Source organism: Oreochromis aureus, linkage group 16 (genome assembly GCF_013358895.1).
Source record: "Oreochromis aureus strain Israel breed Guangdong linkage group 16, ZZ_aureus, whole genome shotgun sequence".
Lineage (NCBI taxonomy): Eukaryota > Metazoa > Chordata > Actinopteri > Cichliformes > Cichlidae > Oreochromis > Oreochromis aureus.
In genome coordinates this window covers 5408022-5430562 of record NC_052957.1, presented here as the reverse complement: position 1 = coordinate 5430562, position 22541 = coordinate 5408022, and the positions used below count along the sequence as shown (strand labels likewise).

Sequence of the window (22541 nt, the reverse complement as noted above, 5' to 3'; positions counted from 1 at the left end):
TGGATATGACCATAGAACTGGCACTGAGGCTGGTCCCATCACAACATATTTTCTTATGGGTGCAGTCTAGAACTATTAATAATTCTTTCGTTGATGGTGTTTTAGGACGGGAAAATAATTAACACTGCTACCTGTTACGGTCTGAAAAGGTCTGCATGTAAAAAGAACATGTTTTTTATTTATTTTTTTAATGCACAGAGTTGAAGCAGCACTTCGCTGACAGCCTGAAGAGAACATCATTAACTGCACTGTTTTTTTTTTTGCATCATATTGCAAGGCGTTCTTGGTATTTTGTCCACCCTCTGTACATCCCTATCTGTTGTTATACATTCAGACATTATAAAAACAACAGATCCATATATGCTGTTAGCCAGAACACAGTGGCCGATTTACTTTGCACACAACAAAAATCTCGAAAGGCCTGACAGTACAGTGCCTTATGCGATAACAAGAAAACTACTTCTCCAGTTAGTTTGAAACCAGGATTCATTGTGAGAATGGATGGAAATTTTTGACACAGTGGGAGACCACTGCCTTTAGGTACACGAGTCAGTCACACGGATGTCTGGAACCATCTTAATCATCAAACAGCTTGGCTGCAGTTTGCAGATTTCCTGTTGTGACTGGCTCCACTTTAAGGTCATTAACTTGTACATTAGTATTAACTAACTGACCTCATGCGGGGTTATCTCCGCTTTATTGGGAAGTAGCTGTACAGAGTATTCAAATCTACTCAATTTGGGATAATTACAGGTATACGGCCCATGTTATGTCCTAAAAAGAAAGGAGGCTGGATTCTGAATGGATCTCAAATCACTGTATTACATAAGTGTAGCTTGAATGGAAAAACTTTAATGATAACCAAAATGCTCTTTTTATCCACACCCGTGTTAATCTCCTGTTTATTTCAGTTCTATTCATGTAGTGCCAATTTACAACAATATAATCAGCTCAAGGCACCTTTTGCCCAATTTGTTCCATTATCAAAAAACAGAAAGTTTCTGTTATTGGTTTCTGTAGTGAAAACAAGTAGCTCTTACATTATTTAATGGTTTCTTTGGTGTAGTGTGAAGGTCCATAGCTAAAGTGTTTGTCAGTGAAAAAGCTGTCAAACTGACATTTATCTCGACCTTTGGCTCAAGTATAGTTAACAGTTGGGATGTGATCCATTCTTTCATTGTCCAGTGCAAAATCTATGCCCTCCTTGTATGTAGATTTTCATTTTGCAAATCCACCCAGTGGTCTTAGTTTGCTGGGTATGTTAGATATCTATGCCCTGTGGTATTATACTTTACTACAGATGCCAATATTTTTTTTTCAGGGCAGGAAAAAAGTTGCGTCATATTTTACTTGCACTGATGCTTTTGCATTAGCTTCCCATACACAGCAACAGCAGTCATCTTCCTGTCTTAGATGCTTTGCCTCCATACACATGACTTCATTTAACAACCTTCACCTCACTCTCTCGAGGCTGCTTATTTAATCGTTCTGAAATCCCTCGATTATTTTAAGAGCTTTGAGTTCAGAGGGCCAACCTTTGAACTGTATGAGATCAGTCTGTTTTTTGGTTTTTTTGACTAATTTTAGTGGCCGGGTTAATGATCACTCATGTTATTACTGGTGTGTGAAAACATTTAATTGCAATGGAGTTCTGCCTGTGTGTATCCATATCTATGTGAGTGATGGATGTTCGACTACATACAAACTGAAATGGACTTTCTGAAATACAAATTAGACGGACGTCAAGGGAAAAAAACACAAACTTTATTATCATCTTTTTACAAAACATTTCAGAATCAACCCCAACAAATAATAGATCCAATACTGACCTTCATGGTGCAAATGATCAACTTTAAACATGATCTGACACATTTCCTCAAACAGCACCAAACAACATACATCATATATTACCTCAGTGCTAACCTTTAACTTTTTGCTGCTCTAGCACAGAAAAAAAAAGTGTTGACTCGGTTCATCAACGAAAGCAACAAAACAATAGGTGTACGACTTACAGAGCATTTTAGGGTGAAGAGAACATGAATGATACCATGAGCAAAAATGAGCAAAGTATGGCAATCAGAAAGGCAACTGAGTTGTTTGCAAAGTTGGTCTCGCTGTAAGGGGCTGCATCTTGGTTGACCTCTGTGCACACAACCGGCAGATACCCTGAACCTACAAGCACAACCATTATTGTGCAAATAACATGAAAAAATAAACAAATTAATGGCTAGATTATAGAGAAGTGGAATAGGTTTTGAATGAAACCAAATATTGCATTCATAAGATCTCAACAGAATGGAAAGGACAGGAATTCATTGACCTGTTTCTGACTTGGAAGTGTTCATGTTATTCTGTGGTGGTTAGCCTCCGTGTGCCACATAAACTGTTCACATTAGCTTCTTTTGTTTTGTTGAGCATTTGAAGCTGATGGTCGCCAAGTAATATTTTAGACATTGTGTGGTCTGTAAAATCTGCTGGACTGGTTTTTTAGTGCTAGTGCAAAATATTTCTGCAAGTCATTTTTGACAACAGGCAGCTATATACCTGATATCAAAATCTCACAGTAATGTGAACCATTTTTACCCACTCTGCTCAAGTAATTACAGTTAGAACAGTTTTACATGAACACAATGTTTAAAACACGTCAGCCCTCAATCAGCGAGCGCTCTGTTTGTTCATCTGAATGCAGCCAGATGAGTGATAATGTACAAAGTAGAGAGATACATTCACAATGTAAGTGTGAAAAGATGTGAAATGTAACAAAACAATATCACTGACTCTATACTCAAAAGTAATAACCCATATATAATCCATTCTATCCAAATACTCAGGACCTGGGCCAAATTTGTAATGGCCCGACCAATATTTCATGTAAGAGTTATGCATAAATGTATAAACACTTTGTAAGTAAATTGTTTAATTATTGTAATATAGTCAGGATTTTTGAAACAGTGGGATTGAGAAAAAAATGTAATAGTTGCACGTCCTGCTATCTTTTTCAACATTTCTTGCCTATTTCTACCTCAGCTATAAAAAAGGTAAAAATATCCCCCAAAACAATCTTCAGTCACATGACACATGAAGATATCCCCTAGTTTTGATCTTATACCCTACAGAAGCTGAAACAAGCGCTGTACTTGCTGAATAAATTTGTTTCTTGCAGAAAATACAGGAACATTTAGGCTTACATTTTTTATTTATCATAATGAAAAATAATTTCAGCATGTAATATTGTATGTATCTGGTGTAATAATATGGTAATTATTAAATATATCATCTGAAACCGACTTCATTTGAGGGTGACCTTCTTAACCTGGTAACGTTCGAAAACGTTTGTTAAATAATTGTTTACATCATTTAGCTTTGATGCACCTGATTGAAAATATACCTGTGTAATTAATATAGCCCAGTGTGACATGTAAATATTAGTTAAAACACATATTTGAAGTACATTCAGCTTCAGACTGAGCAACAGGGCCAAAAGTTATGTGCCCATTTGGAGATAATGGTACATGTTCACAGGATCCTTCATTTCCATAGTCTATGTGAGCATTCTGGTAGCATCAATATTCCCATTGATGCTACCAGATCTTGGATTCTCAAACCTTTTGGGGCTGAACGTCTTCATCATCCTAACAACAATTAAGCACATTTTATTACCACTGGTATATCCTGTGTTTGCCTTTCAACAGAAAGAACTGATGCGAAACTAAATATATAATGCCATTACTTGGCTTATTTCTTGGGTCCCACTGTTTCTATAACATTGGCCAAATTAACCAAGCTGGCATATGGGTCATAATTAAAATCCAGTAGCAAATTGTCAGATGTTCATATGGACACTGACACTACCTAGTGGCAAGTTCTGAGTGCAACTGCTCACTTCCAGAAACGCCCCTGTGAACACATACCATAAAATCAGTACAGTCACCCACAATACTCTCTGTAGTAGATGGCAGCTGCAGAGAGTTATACATACGTGTATGTAAGCACGGCTATCAACTGAATCATGTGTAAATACGTAAATTGAAAAATATGCTTTCAGTGTTTTAGATATCCCAACGTTTCATGCATGCTTACCAGTAATACTCTACACTTTCTGTTTCTAAAATGGCTTGCTTCCTACCACTTTGTAACAAGTGTCTTCAAGGACACTACCCACGAGCTTTTCAGCTCTTGTGATTTACAATGAAATCTTTACATGAGCTACATGTGAGTGCAAATATACACTAGACAATTCTGAAATCGCTCCATATGGCCCATGCTGCTTATACACAGTTGCTATGACATGACGACATGAATAATGTTTATATGGTGGTGGAGTATAGGTGAATAAAAAGGGCTTTATTCATAGCATGCATTTGAATTTCACTCTTTGCTCCAGTCATTTCCTTGATATATTTTCATTTTTCTATCCCAGCTTTCTGTCAGGTCTCACAAGAAACTCGGAAAGGCTGATATTTATGCATTAGCATGGTTTCCTTTTTTTTTTCTGGCTTACACCCTCGGTCATTTCAGACTGGAGTCAGAGTGATACACCCATCCCTTTCACTCTTCCATTTCCGTTTGGTTCCACCTGTTTGATTTTAAAATGAATGTGAAATGTAGTCGGTTCTGTGCGTCATGCAGATCATTCTATAGTGTACATACAATGCTAGGACGAACAGGCAAATGTCTACAGGCACAAAGTAGAGCACTAATTTCCTCAATCATGAAATCAGTGTGAAATGAACTGGAGTAAAGTAAATGATATAGCTGCTGAACATTTGTGTTGCTTAATGTATTGTCCCAGCTAGCAGTCTAAAAAATGGGTCAGTGTAAAAGGATGTGGGGCTGGAGGGGGGACAACCTCAGTGTAAATTGTTAAACCAATACTTAGGTTTACTTTGTGTTTACTTTCAAGTGCCTGCATTACAAAAGAACGAGTATGGTGCCGTCTTATAAAACGCGAGGTACGACAGAGTGATGTAGTGCATGAGATGGCATGGAAGATACTAGAGTGACAAAAAAGTAAAGCCTTTCAAAAACGTAAAACGAGGTGTGAGGAGTCCTAGTAACAGTGCAGATACACGTGTTTACACTAAATACTATAAATAATCAAAGTTAAAGTCACTTAAAAAATACCAAACACAGAGAAACCAATAAATTAGGTACAATGCCATTCATTCGCTCAAGGGTCATGTGATGCACTGAGGAAAGATGGGTTGAAACTAGAGTGTGCCCATTCCAGTGACTTCAGACGTCAGCCTAAAACAGTACAGGGAAGAAGGGGGAGGAAGGGGGAGGGGGGCGGGGGTAGACAGAAAATAAAACAACTGTGAAAGAAGAACTTTCGCTTGGCAGTGAAAGTTATGCTGCAATGGTTGCCTTTGTGCTTGAATTTTCTTGCGTGGCGCATTTTCTTCACAGAGACTTGACACCGTATTCTCATTGCATCCATTCACATAAAACAGATGTGGATACATAACCATGCAGTACTAAACCCTCTCATGAAGCCATGCAGTGGACTAAAAAAACAAAAACACACAAAAAAGCATAAAAAACATTGTAACAAAAACGGTGTTATGAAATAGTGAGTTGCATTCCCTTACAGAGGCATCACATCACTCTTCTAACTAACAGCATTGCTCAGTAGCAATCACGTTTCCTGCCTTTTTTTTTCTTTATTTTTTTATTTTCCCTTTTTTTTTTTTAAATATTATTTTTACTCTTTGTAGACAATGACACAAGAGGACTTTATAGGCAAATTTATATAACGATACCAAAAAGAAACACGATATTCTTGAAATGAGGCATGCTAAATTAATAGTTAAAGAAGCAGTTTGCTTGTTTTTTGGGGAAAATATGCTTATTCGCTGCATTGCAGGAAGTAAAATGAGAAGATCAATGGTATTCTGATGTGGGTTCTTTAAATGTGAAGCTGGAGGAAGGGAGGACAGGTGAACACAAGTTACCTGGCTCTGCTGGAAGCTAACATAATCTACCTATTTAGACATCTGAAACTCACTACTTAATGTAAAGTAGGGCTTCTTTGTAATTATCAAACCCTGCGTTCCTCTTTGTTTTATCTTTGGTCTGAAGAGAAGAGGGGATTTGATTTCCCTGTAACCAATCACCAGAGACGAAAGTATCCGTCTGAATCAAATGTTGCTTTAAGCTCGATACCAAGCTTCGACCTCCAGAGTTTCAAAATGAAGTCAACTTTGAAGTGACAAAAACTGATGAAAAAAAACAACCTCAGGCTCGCTCTAAAAGCTGGATTTCTAACTCCAAAAGTCAGTTTCCATAGACTCAGATGTTGAAATGCTCAAATCTAGAGCATGTAAACATGTTTACAGCTTGGCACAAAATAATTTTCTCCCTCCTGAACCCCTGTATAGGAGGGGAATATACTCAATTTAAACTGCATTTGGCCATAATTCATGCAGTATAGTGGCACAACTGCTCTGACCAAAGTACAAAGTAAAAGTGCACTCAACTCCAAATCTTTGAAGACATATAAAGTATCCAGTCTTAGACTTTGAATAGCTGATCACTGTAGTGACCACTATGCGTGAAAGGGTTGTTTTCTTGTATTTGTGTCACTGTTGATGGTATACTTGCACATAAACCACTACATTGGACACTGATGTGTCACTCCATACTCTGCCACCCTCTTTGAAAAGTACATGTTTCAAAAAAGAAGTTCAAAAATCTTTTTTTCATGCCTAAAGATGAATAAAAATACTTTAAAAAAAGAATCCTGATTAAGGTTCTCATAATTCATGCGTGAAAAGGTTAAAGAAATTAAAAAAGAGAAGAGAAAGAAGAGAGAGAAAGTAAAAGTATTCTCCCATTAATATATATTTATTTCACAACATTGTCAGTGTAATTTAAGATAAAAAAAACTGTGACAATAAATAAGCCAGGCGAGGTCCAAATGCCAATGGAACTGACTGATTTGATAAGATGGATGGAGGTGGTAAAGTGGTGGTTCAAGTCGCTGAACTGGACCTCTCATCCATGTTGGTTTTTGGTTCCTGTTGAAGGATTTTAATGCAGATACCTCATGTGTTTTTAGACGTGTTTGATTGTACTTACACACCATCGAGAAAAGTTGACTCCAAATATTAGTTTGTGAAATTCAACAAAATAAATCTTTGTTTGTTGCTTAGCACTAATTAGCACTAGTATCTGTGTTTCTGGGTTGTACCTGTAAAGTCTAGGGAGAAATCCATGACAAAAGCTTACCATTAATAGCCCTGATTTGCTAATGAGTCACTGGATCACCTGCTATATACTCTACAAATAGCTGTTTCATGTCACATTACCAGATAAATCATGTGGACTCTACAGGTCTGAACAAAAGGCTTTTAGATGTGTTTCTGGGTGGATTTACTTCCTTTAAGTAACGGCTGCTTCCCATTTAAGACACAGAAAGTGTTATTGATTTTCTTGTCAACATTTCTGCAAAAAACAGTGAATAAGCATATTTTCCAAAGTGAAAACTATTTTTTTAATCTATACACTGGCTACATCGATTTTTAAACAGACGCCAGTGTCAATACAGGCCTCTTACAGGCTATTAAGTTATATGCACAACTAGCAAAGCAAAAGTCCCACAGGATAACACATAGAGGTTAATCGTGAAGTTGTGGTTTTGATGTTAGCTTCTGAAAACAGAACCAGATTTGTGGCGACTTCAGGATGTTGTCATGGATGAAGGGTCATTCCACATGGCGGCCACGTCCCTGAACCTGCCATTGGAATTGCGGGAAAGCAGTAGCCATTAGTTTCTTTGTGGGCTTTTCTCTAAAATCGCCTTTAGAAGTCAAAAACAAAAAATCCCTTTGTGTTGAGCATGTGGGTTCTCCTGCACTAATGCTGATAACATGACTTTGAGGTGCAGGTAGCCTGTGGACATCAGTGCCCTTCTGTTTTCTCAGTGCTGCGGATTTTACATTTATTTTCACTGGTGATAATGAATTAGAGGTTTCACTGGATAGAGGGGAAACTGAGGTAGTGGAGCATGGCAAGAAAACTTAAAAACTGTTTCACACTATCTACTGGTATGTATACTATCTTACTATACAGCCCCTGCTCTTTAGTCCTGCATGGGATTTAGATTTAGCCGTCTTGGAGTCATTTTCTTTTTATTTAATTACACTGATAGCTTCTGTGCAAAAACACAGTCTTACAGCAGTTATATCTCTAAATTAAGCTTGCAGAGATTGTATACCTTCTTGTGTCGGCCAACTTTGTGAACTGAAGTAAGCATTGAACATTTGATGATTCATTTATTGATCATCCAATTTACTAATCTGCAGGTTCTGTTCAAAGGCACAGCTTACTCGTTCCAGTAGTTGGCCCTGCTCCCATGAGCCACTTACTTGCAAAGAGTGTTCTCCCAGAAACTTACTTCATTTTAATGTCTACACTTGGTTGGAAGTAAAGAATAAAAGTCAAAAGGAACAACCAAAGGAAAATAGGGGGGAAAAAAACCCAGCACGGCTAACATTATTCATGGGCTTATCTGTCGCTTGTGTAAATCTGACAGATTCCTTTTCTTTTTTTTTTTTTTGCATTTTCTTGCAACTCATCAAAGTCCCAGTATCAAAGCTAAACTTGTCAGCGATCCCCTTTTATTCCAAATAGCCCAATCAGAGAGAGAAGCTTTCTTGGATCTTCACTATGTGCATGCTCATTCAGATGTTACTTTTATTTTTAATGTTGTGCTTGAACCCAGCAGAGTTGAAAGGTTACCTGGCATTGATGAGATATTGGGCCAGGCTGATGTTAGCGGGGGTCCCTGTGATGGTAATCTGACGCTCTGATGAGCCCTCCATGGCATTTGCAATTTTGATCTGCGCCCCAGACATCTGTCGAATCTCATTTATTTTGGTGCCCTGGCGTCCAATAATGCACCCTATTAACTGTGGGGAAAAAGCAAAAGTCTTTAAATCTGAAGCAAGGCAATCACTGTGCTGTCTTACAATATTTATACAAAATGCCAACTAGATTTAATTCAAAATGGAAGTGTAATGGCTTATGAAATGGACTGAGTTTAATTTCAGAAAGGTTGATTAATGATGGCATGGTCAGTAGCATGTGGGGTCATTCTGTTGGGCCAATGGTAAGAAGTAAGGTTTGCAGGATCACTGCTGGTAATGTCAATCATTTCTTCTCTATAACAGTTACAGTTTTTAAAAAAATAGCATCTCAGTGCAATCATTGTTTCTATATATTTACAAATAGACAGTAATCATTTCTATTAAATGTACGTAAATTAGTTAGATCAATGTATTTCTCCAGCATTTAAAAAAAAAACCTACATAATATATTTAAACATATATATTATTATTTTAAAAAACGTTTCCATAGGACTGCATAGGATAGCACGGATAAGATAAGATAACCTTTATTAGTCCCACACGTGGGAAATTTGTTTTGTCACAGCAGGAAGTGGACAGTGCAAAAGTTGTGAAGGAAAAATTAGAATAAAATAAGATAAGAATAAATACAGTACACAACTGTACAGAATAGAATAAAATAAAATACTATATACAGCAGAATAAAATATACAATAAGATAAAAATAGAAATAGAATACAAATGCTTAGGTTTGAAAAGTTATATCTGAACAAACAACAAGACTTCTGCAACAGTGTCATTAGGACAGATGAGACCAAATTGGAGATTTTTGCACAGTTTCATCTGGCGAAAACAGCATACCAGCACAAACGCCTCATACCAAGTGATCTCAGCAGCTTGGAAAGAAGGCAAAAGGACCTTTTTCAGTTTGTTAAACTTTCAAACTTTTCAAAAATCTTAAAGAAATCCAGTTGTCTTATTGTCAAGCTCCTAAGAATACCATAACCTGGATGAGTTCCACGGTAGTAGAGTGGTAATGATTTGGGCTTATTTTGCAGCCACGGGACCTGTGCATCTTCAAGTCATTAATTTGACTGTTAATTTGGCCAAAACTGACTCTTTCAGTAGGGCAATGATCCCAAACACATTAGCACATCTAAGAGAGAATGGCTGAAAAATAAAGGATTCAAGGTGTTTAAATTACCCAGTCAAAAGTGCAGACCCGAGTGAAATGCTGTGGGACCTTGAGAGAGCTGTGCATAAACAAATGCCTGCACACCTCAATGACTTTTACAAATGTTGTAAAAAGCCTTGCGTCATTAAGAAAATGATTACTTTAAGTTTTTCTGGACAAAGTTGGTTCTACAAGCTACAAAATCGTGGACTTTGCTTAGTTTTCCACATGACTGTATTCTTGAAATGGAAGTCTCATGAAACCTTTCCAGCATTACTTACATCATTAGGAATGGTGAGTTCATGGGTGCTGGCTGGTGGACTGGCATCCAAACCTGCACCGCGCACATTATAAGAAAAGATATTGCAATTTCAATACTTTAGCAGAGTTCATCTCTAAAAGGAACTTTGTTTTCTTTTTTTTAATCAAAGGTAGCACATCCACCTAGCAGCAGGTCAGCTGTGTTAAACTAAACTACCCTGTTTTTTCTGGCTTCATATTAATCAAGGCAGTACGAGTAATGCCTGGTAAAGTGCAGCCACTAGAATTTCTTTTAGCTACTATTGATTAGTTAATTTATATATATTAAGTGAAAGAAATGAAAAACATGTTTCCCAAATTATACAGCAAAATCTTAAATTAAATTTCCTGCTTGGAGAGAAAAGGAAACACATTGAGAAGAGGGCTCATGAACTTTTTTTAATCAGTTACTCATTCCATGTACAGGTATGCAGACAGGCACAGTAAGGGTTAAAAAAAGAAAACGAGAGAGAACGCTGTGTGGCTGCTAGGGTAACAAAATTAAAAGATATACAGCTGCCATGAAATAAAATCTAACAACCGCCATGGGATAGATGACCCTACATAAAACACACGAGGAATCAATAGAAGTGTGAACTGAATGCACCTACAAGTCAAACTCCAGAAGACATCAACAGCATATAATGGAAATCAGGTTATAGCCGCTTATTTACTAATGCTGTTCCGGTATATCAGCCGTGTAATTGGTTTCTTACGTCTATACCCTCAGCGTGACTTCCCCCTGCCTTATCTCAGCGCCATGTAAGAGTCATTGTTTTGTTATTTACAGTCTGAGTAGCTCGTCTCCTTTGCTCTCTGTTTCACCCATTAGGTTTATTTCACTTTTTGAGATCAGAGGAGCGACCGATGAGGGGAGACAACGTTATTTGAGTTGTCCAATATGTGGATATAAATGGAATAAAAGCAGCATGGTGGCTTAAGTGTGATCATAACTCCAAACCCTCTGAAACCCTTCACCGTAACTTGACATGCATCTCACAAGGAATGCAATGTTGACTCAACACAATGATTGTGATTAGCCCATTCAGTACTGTTGTTTCACGGTACTGTCCACTTCTTCTTTTGCCGCTAGGTCAAAGAGAGAAATCCACCACCAACTAGTGTTTTGGTGTTGAAACTGCACGTACACCAGCACAAATGCTGGCAAAGGCATCTCGACCTTCTGTGAAGGCGACATCTTAGGCTCCACACAGATCCTGTGTTCAAACCAGCACATGGCCTTTTTGTGTGGCGTCTGCATGTTCTCCCTGTGCTTTGGGTCACCAGGCATCATAAAATATCCTGAGATTTTGTTTTATCTCAGCCCAGCATACTTGTCTCAAAAGTTACACTTAATCTCAAGAGTTTTTGCTGTCCTGTTTATTTATTTATTTATTTTCCCAAAAAGTTAGAATTTGAAAAAATGAAATAAAATATGGAAGAAAAGAAAAGCCAAACCAATAACCTACAACTTTGCTACTTATGACTGAGAGACTGAAATATGCATTCCACAGAGGTGAACTACAGATGTTTCTTATCCACCCGGACTACTCCCGAAATCCTTGAATCCACATAAATCTCATAGGTGACCTTTTTTGATCTCAAAATGCTAAGTTTGCATTTCTGCATGCATAATAGCTAAGGCTTTTGGATAAAAACGTACTCGTGAGACCTTCATTTGATCAACTGCACAGATGCAGAGGTTGCGATGCACATAGGCTAATATAAACACCAAGAGCTAGAGATATAATTATTATTATAGAATCAGGCCTGTTGCTTTAGACTTTCCCTCCTTAATGGAAAGTCAACAGCATAAACAATTTGCCCTGTTGCCAAGGGATAATGCAGTTTGGAATACATCATTTTAAAGTGAAGCCCAAAGGCATTTTTTTCCTCTCAGTGGCAAAATATCAGACATATCCAAGAAAAAAAAAAATACATACATGGGCAAATCAAAGAAAGATAAAAACTACAGGGGCCAAGACATGCTGTGCCAAAATAGAGATAAGGTGCAAGGGTAGGGAAAGAGAAAAATGTTTCTCTGGATGCAAAGAGAAGGAAGTATCTATCGGGCCTCGTGGGTACGTACCAGGGAAAGCAGGGGTGGTCTGTCCGAGAGGGGTAAAGGGGGTTTGCTGCATAGCCAACTGGTGGAGCTTGGTCAACTGCTGAAGGGTTAGGAGGGAAAGTAGAACTAAGAGGTTACTGTTACACAGGTCACACCAAGAAATGAAGCCAACCAAAACTAGAGTGAAGAAACGGTGAGGAAAAGGAGGCCATGGCACGGGGTGGTGGAGGACAAAAAGTAAGAGAAAAAGAGATACAGAGAGAGGATGATTGTCTGTCGTGGAGATGGAAGCTATTAGATAATTTGATATTTTCCTTTCTGTTCTACCTGTTTTTCTTATCATTTTAACATAGTGATTTTGAAAATGTGGACCCACTGGTGAGCACATTAACATTAACTGCAGGAAATAATTTTTATTGCCCTCTTAATTACCACATGTCTTTCTAAATGGCAGTTTTGACTCACACTCAGAGAACTCATATGACTGCAAGAGCACCTGCTCTCCCAGCCAGTATGGTCACAGGATGTCCATCCGCTGCTGTATATCATTTCCATCAGGAATGAGGGAAGGCCGATGCTTTAAAGGCTTCCTCTGCTTTTAAGAGGAGTTTTAATGAGGGAGGAAGAGGGTGTCAGGCCCGTACTTGAGTGATTGTACCGTCAACCACCACCTCCACTGGCATCAATCATTGCCCAACTTTGAATTAGTGGATCTGACACAAGGTAGCTCTTGAGATGCTCTTACGACAAGGACAGATGAAGGCAGATTATTAATGGAGACTATATGGTCCACTGGAATTAAAGAGCTGTCTACATCAAAACTGCCATTACTGTCTTTGCCTTGATCGTTAACACCAGGAGCCACTGGCTTGTTATCAACCAGATCTTTCTGGTAGTTCAGCCACAATAAAACCTTAAACTATAGACAGGCAGTGGTTCTGAAAGTGGAAGGGCTTTATGGCTTTTCTCAAAACAGCTGGTGTGTGCATCTAATCAAATGTCTGCTCTTTATATACGAAACAACGCAGGTTTGTTTCATATTTACATTTTTAAAAAGAGACTAAGAACTCACATCTGGGTGTGGTATGGCGTACTGTCCCTGAATTGTGTAGGCCTGGAAAGGTAAAACATACAAGAAAAATCAGGCTTCAGTATCAGAGGGGAAAAAAATCAAATAAAGAACAAATCAGCTTGTACACCTTCAAACACTTTCAAAAAGCCTTTCAGTCACTTACATACACTCATCTTGGGCATGAACGTTATCATCATTTAATCAATTCTTTGAAGTGTTCTTTTTTCCAGAGTGGAATAATTGTACTGCATACATCTTTAATTACTTTAAAAATACAAGAATTGCGTGCACAAGCACACAAATTTATTGTCGATTTTCCCTCAATCACACAGGGTCAAAAGTTTACGTACAAGCTTTAATTTATACATACACTCACTTAAATCTTTTAATAAGTGGTGCCAAAGGTTTTACAATGCCTTTTAACTTGTTAATGAGTTGCTGCCTACAACTCCTAGTTTGTTTTTGCCAGAATAAAAATGATTCGATTGACAAGTGAAGGTCTCTTAAAGCCATTCCTTAAAGACCTACAGATTCCAAGATCAAGGATGTTCCAAGCTGACCAAGAAAGAATCCCCTGCTCAAAAACCAACACCTTTAAGTTCAATTGAAATTTGCACATTCCCATATGGGCAAGTCAAATATCATCTGGAGAAAAGTTTTACGTTTGGAGGAGTAGAGGTGAGGCTTTCAAACCTATGAACACTGCACCAACTGTCAAGCATGGTATTGGTGGGATCATGCTCTGGGACTGTTTTGCTACTTTTGGTAGTGGTGCATTCCACAAAGTGGATGAAACAATAAAGGAGGACTACCTTCACCTTAAACTCTACCTCAGTTTAACATTATGCCAGAAACTTGCTCATGGCTTCCAAAAGTGTCTAGCCAATGTGCAACTTCCACTAATATTTAAACAAATATTAGTTAGTGGTGTATTATTAGTGGTGTATTTATATATTTGACCCAGTGTAAATATTTTTGACCCTGTGTTTATTAGAGAACATCCAAAAGAATTTCAAACTTACATTCAATTAAAACGTCATTAAAGACGTATACTGTACAATCATTCCAAACTGGATGAAAAACAGTTCAAAGAAATCATTAAAAACTCAAAATAGCCTTGACCTTCATGCCCAGGATGAATATATGTAAACCTCTGACTACAACTGAATATTGCTTTTCTTTATTATCTGTCTATATACTATATATAATGTATATATTACATATAATACCGATTATAAATTTTGGTATGTGTTTCTGGTAGTAATGATATTAAAGTGATGATTCACTTAATCTTATGCATCATTAGCAATGACATTAACTAACATTAATTGATGATCCACTTAAGTATTAGCATATTCAAAGCAGTATCAGAAAAAGCTTATTATATGTAGATGAAGTGCAATGACATCCAAGTCTTGGAAGTCCAAAAATACAATAAAATATATCCGATAACTGGCAGAAAATGTTTCATAATGTCCATAAAGCGCATTTGCTGATGGTTGCCAATGCAACTTAGAGCTGCTTTATGACTCCTCATTTTTGGTTCTCCTGTTCCATCTTTAATTCATGGATTCAACTGTATAAACAAAATAGCTGCCTCAGTATCAGGTGAATAATTATTCAAATCCCAGTCTAGACTGTGTATGTATATACTAACGTTAAACATAGCATATTAGTACACTGAATTACCTTGTTTTGCACAGATGTTTTTGCATTTCTGTCTGTGCATGTTTTGGGTTTTTTTCTAAATCAGACTCGTGTAAGTCGTTTTATAAAGGCTTCAGATGTGTTTTTTCCCCCCATTTAACACCCAGTGATGCTGATTCCCAGACAAAAGGAAAATTGGAGTCATTACAAGTACTTATGTGCTCTGTTCCTCCAGCGTATCTCTTGTTTGCTAAGTTTTCAAATCCATTCAACAGCTTTTAGTCCAAATCTGCAATTAACTTATGGATATGGCTGGACACACATTAGTATGCACCCAGCATTCTTGTTGACATTAATGCCATTGTTGCTGATTCACACATTATGGTGCCGCTACCGTCCCTGCTTCCCTCTTTCACTATCCGGTGCACTCAAACAACAATGACTGTCCAGCTAAAATGCACTCACCAGCCACTTTTGTTAGGTACACCTGTTAGGTACACCAGCTGCTTGTTAATACATATATTAAATTGGAAAATTCACGTGGCAACAATTCAGTGCACTTAGGCATGTAGACATGGTCAAGACCAGTGAATGTGAATGTGGAATGGTTGTTGGTGCCAGGCAGGCTGGTCTGAGTATTTCAGAAACTGCTGATCGGCGAGGACTTTCCCACAGAACTATCTCTAAGGGTTTCTGGAATCCGAAAAAGAGAAAATATCCAGAGAGCAGCAGTTCTCTGAGTGAAAATGGAGGAGAAAAGACTGGCCAGATTACTTTAAAGTTAACAGTAAAGTCACAGTAGCTTAAATAACTACTTGTAACAACCGATGTATGGAGAGGATCTTCTCTGAATACATAGCATGAACCTTAAAGCAGGTTACAGCAGCAGACAGGGTGCCACTCCTGTCAGCTAAAAAACAGGAAGCTGAGGCTACAATTCACATAGATTTATCAAAACTGAACAACAGAAGATTGGATAAATGTTGCACGGCCCAATGAGTCCAGATTTCTGCTTTGACTTTCAGTTGGTAGGGTCAGAATTTGAGATTAGCAAAATGGAAACATGGTTCCATCCTGCACTGTATCAACACTTCTTTTGCTGTTTCTGGTATAATGGTGTGGAGGACATTTCTGGCACACTTTAGGCCCCTTAGTAGCCAGTAAGGCTTGTTTAAACACCCCAGCCTGCTTTCAGCAGGATACCACACCATGTGATGAAACTCAAGCCAACTCAAAATGTTTTTTGAATATGTCAATAAATTGGCTAGGCAACTGACATCCACAGTCCCGATCCAATTTAAGTACATGTGGGGTGTGATGGAACAGGGGATTCACATCATGGGTGTGTTGGAGAAGAATCTGCAATAACTGATGCTATCGTGTCAATGTGGACCAAAATCTCTGAGGAATGTCTCCAGTAACCTTGTTGAATCCAAGACATTAAATAAGGCAGTTCTGACACCAACAAGTGGTCCAACTGGGTACCAGCTAGGTGTACCTAATCAAGTTGTCAGTGAGTGTATTTAACCAATTCAAGTTTTAAAGACTTTCAAAAAATTGAGCATTTATCATTTGCACAAATGCAAGATCGTTTAAATATAAGACAGTCAAATATAAGCCACCTTCATTTCATGGTAACAGTGCTAGTCCTGGCTGAGAGGTTCCTACTGCTACAAAAGCAAAGCAACCAGATAGAAATTACTACAGGAATAAAACTCCTATTTTTACTGAAGCCGCTCCCCCAATATAAAACAACTAATGCTGGAATTTTTGTGACAATCATCCTTGTCAGAACCAATTTCTCTCTTTTCTATGCAAAAGGAACAATTATTAGGTAGTTTAACACAGTAGTAGTTGATCAATATAAAAGTACTTCATTGTGTCTGATGACACAGTAGGTTTAATTACATTTAAGAAGTGCTCTCTCATCTACGGCTTTCCATTTATCCCAGCCTGAAACATGAAAATTGAACAATTTGTACATCAGTCATTCATCCCAATCACATCCTTACAAGTTTATAAATGTCATTTAAAAAATAAGATACAGCCAGTTAATATGCTGTACCTAAATCTGCTAAATAATATAGTTTAGTCTTATATAAAATGTATTTTTAGGAGACGGAGTTGCAGAAATTGCAAGTGTGCGAATAAAAGTTAACAGAAGCTTGCACTAAAGAGGCAGTGATGCTGATGCTGCAGCAAAAGCCTCAAGTTGGCTGTAGGCACAAACTAACAAGCTAAAGCTAGTTCAGCACTTACCTGGCCACCAGAAAAAATGACAGGGGTGGAGGTGGGCTTTGGGCGGTAAGGGATAGTGGCACCTTTTGGTGGGGACTAGGAGAAAGGAAAGTCAGAGTCAGTCTAAAGCAGGATAATTGTAAATGTTAGTGCGTCAAACTCACATCTGCCCAATATTTGTTTTACTTTAGCTCAACAAGAAGAACGGAAACTTGTTTAAAGATGAGCAAATTATAAAGCTAAAGTAGACAACTGGCTGAGCAGGATGCTCGCCACACTTTGTCTGAACGTAACAGAGCATGCTAAGTGGAAAGATTAAAATCAGTTCATTATTGTACCAAGGAAATTTTCCCAAAACCTAGTCCCACATATAGCAAGTAAACTTAGAGTCCATTATTTTGGCAAAAGTGGTTATAAGGTGCTCCTAGTTTCTGTTTTGTTACCTCTTGTTAGCTTTTGTTCCCCGTCTTTACTGTGTTATGCTAAGCTACACTAGCTAAATGGTGGTTGTAGCTTCTTATTTAATGCGAATATTTTGTGGTACTGATGTGCTCTTTTTGTTGTTGTTAATAAAACCTAGAGAAGAAAAAAAGAGAGTGAACAGTTCTGTAAAATACTGTAATATTTTTCCATTTGGTGTACTACTGTGTGCAGTGTAATGCATATGAAGCGGGATAGCATCCACCCACTTATCAATTCACATATATAATCATATTTTCCAAAGTGCTTTACTGCAGAAAAGTAGAGGAATTATTCTGAGGCAATAAAGTGTCTTGCTGAGAGAAACATTATAGTTTTCACAAAAAATAGTCCTTAGTCTTCAAGCACTGCCATGTAAATGCATCACCTTATTTTTTCTGAGCCAGCAATGAGAAGGAAGGGGATTTCCAGTTTGCGAACTTACTATAATGACACCAAGTTATTGATTCATGCTGTGCAGCAGCAACAAGAGTATTCAAGACAGGGGAAAGGGCTTAATCAAATTGCCACTGTAGCTGCTGTGCTGCAGCAGCAGGAGTATCCACTTCAGATACAATATCCAGACAAAGTAATGATGTTACTGTTTCCCTGACAGTTCAGTTGGATACTAATGCACAAAAATGATCGATAATTACAGCTTTCGCCCTCTAAATTGCATCAGAATGATTTAAATTGCAGTCTGTTTTGCTATGCTGCAAACAATTTCTCACTTTCTAGCATAATAGAAAATGCATGCATGTAGACCCTTCTCGGCACCTTAATAACACGAGCCGGTTGCCTGTCAAGTTGACATTTATGGACAACAATTGCCAGGTGGTTCTGCCCATTCAAAAATCAATTTCTCAGAAAATGTGCTTTATGAGCACAAGCACTAAATATAAATTCTTAAAGAGGCATGCTATAGGTCTAGCCAGAAGTGCAATGCGACGCACACTCTGTCTGTTCAATACATTTCTCTGAGACTGTATAGTAAGTCATATTGGCACTTAAACTAGAGTCGTTTTGCTATACCTCCAGCATAACCACACAGATCTGTCTGACACACTGGATGATGGCTTCTGGGGTCCCAGAGATTGTCACCGCACGTTCTGTGGAGTTGGGCAGCATGTCGCCTGCTACCTGGACCTGGGCCCCTGTGGACTGGAGCAGAGGAAGGGACTCTGAGGGGCTTGATGATGTGGACAGAAATTCATTTGTAACACATTCAGGCTGTGCTTTGCATTTCTCTCAAGAGTACAGGCACTTACTTTGGCAGGGAAATTAAAATTGAAAAGTACTTCAAGTACTCAAGGTGCAGGCTGTATGATAGACTCTGTTTCAGCCTCTATAAGAGCACCATGGCAATTTGGATGTTTAGCTTGTCCTTTACTATTGCCTTCAATTGCCACATATCCACCTGGGGTCAAAACATGTTGCCTTCATGGCTGTATTTTGTCTCCACATCTTCTTTTTTTCAGCTTCCATCTAGAAGGCAATAATGAAGCACCCTCCCACTCTTCACCCACTCACTCATTCAGCCACTGTGTAGTGTCTGCTACATCACTGGGGAACAAGCATAGACTACAGCTGACGCATTTCGGAGACTTTTTGGATGCACTGCTCCACCATTAGTGTCCACCAGCTATTCATAATTATCTCTAATTGCACCACTTTTAAAACCACTGCCAAAAAAGTTGCTATTTTTGGATAATTAGATGTTGAAATTTACATCTCTCTCCACAAATTATTTCTAACACAAATCTGTACAGAGATAACTTTATGTACAACAGCTGAAGTCTACCCGCCTATAAAATCATGACAGGGAATGTAGCTTTGATATGCTATTAAATGCTAGTGTTCATGATACTGACTGTGAATTAATGACACTTGTGCAAAACTGTAAAATACATAAAATGGTTCAAACTTTTGTAATAGCTTTTTTGTCATAGATAAACTAATCTGAGTATCCATCACTGGATCAAAGAGTAGGATCAAAGTTTCCTGTGGGTCAAAAGCTCAGGCTTCACAGTTTTTCAGTGTTTTCCATTCTTTGCTATGTAAGATGTCTCAGCGAGCAGAAGTCCCTAAAATAGCCTGGCTGTTTGTGAGGGGAAGCCAATCAGAAGAAAGTTTGCTTAAAAGCAGAGGTGGCTTAAAGGGAGAGGAGCTAAAACAGTGCTTTTTCAGGCAGTGGATAAACTGAGGAGTGGCACTACGGCAGTTGACTGTAATTAAAATCCTGCTGCTCAGACAGAGCAGACGAGCCACAGCACAATTAAGACGTCTGAGTTTAAAATCACATTAGTTTTGTATCTAAAGACTCATGACAGTTTTTGTAATGCAATAGAGAATCCATTAAACACACAGTTAAGAGTTAGACCTGTACAAAACGTCTGGCTTGTACATAGGGCACCGTATAGCACACGGACAATTCAAATGAGTTAACAGCAAATGTCATTTGCTTCCCTGTACTGTCACCTGGCATTTTTAAAGGTTTGTTGATACACTAGCAGTGTGGCTCTAGTGATAGCAGTGGTATTTGGTAGGTCCAACACTTTGATCCAGACCGAAGTAGCTCAACAATTATCGGACTGCTTCGCATCAAATTTTGAAATAAATGTTCTTGCCACCCAGAATATAAAATGCACTGACTTTGCCTCAAGCACCAGCAACAGGGGGTGGGCAATTTTCTGGTTTAGTGACATGTCTTAACAAATTTTTATAGTGATACTGTGCAGATGGTGCTATGATGGCCTTGTGAAGGTATATACCTCAAGATGCCATCATCCAAACTTCAGCTGCCTGTCATTCTTTATCTCCTCTTCTGAGGCTTTCTAGCATTAAGGCCTGAAATGTTGTTCTGATTTAAAAAAAAAAAAAAAAAAACTGCACTCGCTAAATGTCCTGTAGCTGCAGGGTCATAACTGCTGCTGAACGTTCCAGATATTTCATTAATAATTTATTAAGTGATGCATAATCAAATTAAAACAATCCAACAGTTAATTAATTAGGAAAAATAACACAGTTTAGTTAAACTATTAATTAATTTTCAAATATCTAATATTTAATTACTCATGAAGAATCTCAGCTCGTAAAATAAAAGTATTTGTCTGTAAATGTTCTGTTTGTCTTCAAAAAAACAGGATAAACATAATTAACATAATTAGTAGGTCGTTCAGAAAAATGTTTCACACACCTCTCTCATTTCTTTGATTTTGGAGCCTCCTTTTCCTATGAGGGAGCCACACTGGCTGGCTGGCACAACAAGCCTTAAGGTGACAGGAGGCTTGCTGGTTGCTGGACTGTTGCTCATGGAATTGATTATGTCCTGGAAAACAACAACGAAAGTACCAAGTATTTTATCTTGTAAGGGTAATATTTTCTTGATGTGACACTGAGACATTCGTGATGTTAACTGTCTCGGTAATGAATGTTCAAATAAATTTCCAGACTTCAAAGGTGGTGCAAAATGACCTGCAAAAACACACTTGTTTTAAACCTTCCTTGAGTATTTTCATCTCCTCCGCTGGCTGAATGCGCCCTCCTGTAAACACCCAGCCTATTGGCACGGCACATTTTACATAGATCACCAAGAACTCAGCAGTCAGTCTCCTCTTACAAGTTCCAGTCACAGTACTTACACAGCACCAGCAAGAGGAGACGCATCAAAGACAACATCAGCAGAAAGATAGCTGAAAATTCACCTCATACCGTTCAGTGATACAGATTCCCTTTGCAGGTGTGCTGTATATATGTATGTATATGAGCTCTGTGAGAAAAGTCTGGCTTGGTTTTATCTAAATACAAACACTGAGATTGTGTTTGCAGACAGATCTTTATCTCAAAGCGAGAAATCCACGCTTGCAGGAAAACTGTGTGTACATAAAGAAAGCTGAATGTCTGGAACTACCACAGGAGCAAAAGGTGAATTGAAATAGAAAATGCGTACGTTTTGATTGTGTGCAGACTGATCATACCTCCTCAAATTTGTAGGCGATCATAGCAAAAGCCTTGAAGATGGTGTCCGTTGGTCCAGTGATGGTAACAATCCTCTCTGGACAGTTGCCCTCAGAAATATTGATTCGCGCTCCACTCTGGAAGACCAGCAACTACTTTTCATTTTCAGTGGCAGTGATAAGAAACCTTAATTATTCAAACAGATCCTGAACAAATTTGAATCATGCATTACAAAGTTAACTTCGGCTGGTATTCATTGTGATCTTTAGTGACTTGCTGGGGGGGTGCGATGGGCGGGAGGGTAATAAATATTTTTATTAATTTTTTCTATATTCAAACTCACTTCTTCTCGCATCTTTTTTACTGTTTCTCCTTTCTGAAAAAAAGTACATTTGTACATCAAAGTAAATCAGAATCTTTCCATAATCATGAAAATGAGTAATCTGATGAAAATACATACCTTTCCAATTATACTTCCAACCTCCTGTGACATGAAAACACCACAAGAAAAAGTGAAGAAAATAAACATATTTATTTGTATAAATGTGTACTTTTCAATTGTTTGCTTCTGTTTTTGCTGAACAGGGTTTAAAAACTGTGCCAAGACATGAAGACAGGCATGTTCAGGGTCACACTTTCCATGCTTGTTGAATCATTCTTTATGGGTTTGGTGTGGCGCAGCTGGTAAAGGGCAAAGAGGCAGCGCTGGCTGCAAGCGTCAACACTCCCCGACCTCTCCTCAGAAAGTGTGAGGGTTACGTCTACTGTGACGTTAAA

The 22541-nt window shown here is 38.2% G+C and overlaps 1 protein-coding gene across 5 annotated transcripts in view; it reads right to left on the bottom strand.

Annotated features, from left to right (window-relative positions):
* Positions 1 to 1742: 1742 nt before the first annotated feature.
* The window catches only part of pcbp3 (poly(rC) binding protein 3), an 84487-nt gene continuing 63688 nt past the window's right edge, over positions 1743 to 22541 (bottom strand). For 2 of the 5 annotated variants that reach the window (XM_031757403.2, XM_039599551.1), the window contains 11 exons: positions 22225 to 22248; positions 22108 to 22140; positions 21785 to 21901; positions 21004 to 21135; positions 18840 to 18968; positions 17370 to 17444; positions 13464 to 13505; positions 12413 to 12491; positions 10305 to 10357; positions 8743 to 8912; positions 6873 to 7736 (listed from right to left, as the gene is read on the bottom strand). In XM_031757403.2, the coding sequence (XP_031613263.1) occupies positions 7682 to 7736; positions 8743 to 8912; positions 10305 to 10357; positions 12413 to 12491; positions 13464 to 13505; positions 17370 to 17444; positions 18840 to 18968; positions 21004 to 21135; positions 21785 to 21901; positions 22108 to 22140; positions 22225 to 22248 (909 nt within the window). In that variant the 3' untranslated portion in view covers positions 6873 to 7681. Of the gene's footprint in view, positions 5248 to 6872; positions 7737 to 8742; positions 8913 to 10304; positions 10358 to 12412; positions 12492 to 13463; positions 13506 to 17369; positions 17445 to 18839; positions 18969 to 21003; positions 21136 to 21784; positions 21902 to 22107; positions 22141 to 22224; positions 22249 to 22541 lie in introns of those variants that run through there. The other 3 variants (XM_031757405.2, XM_031757406.2, XM_031757404.2) reach the window with 3 other exon arrangements.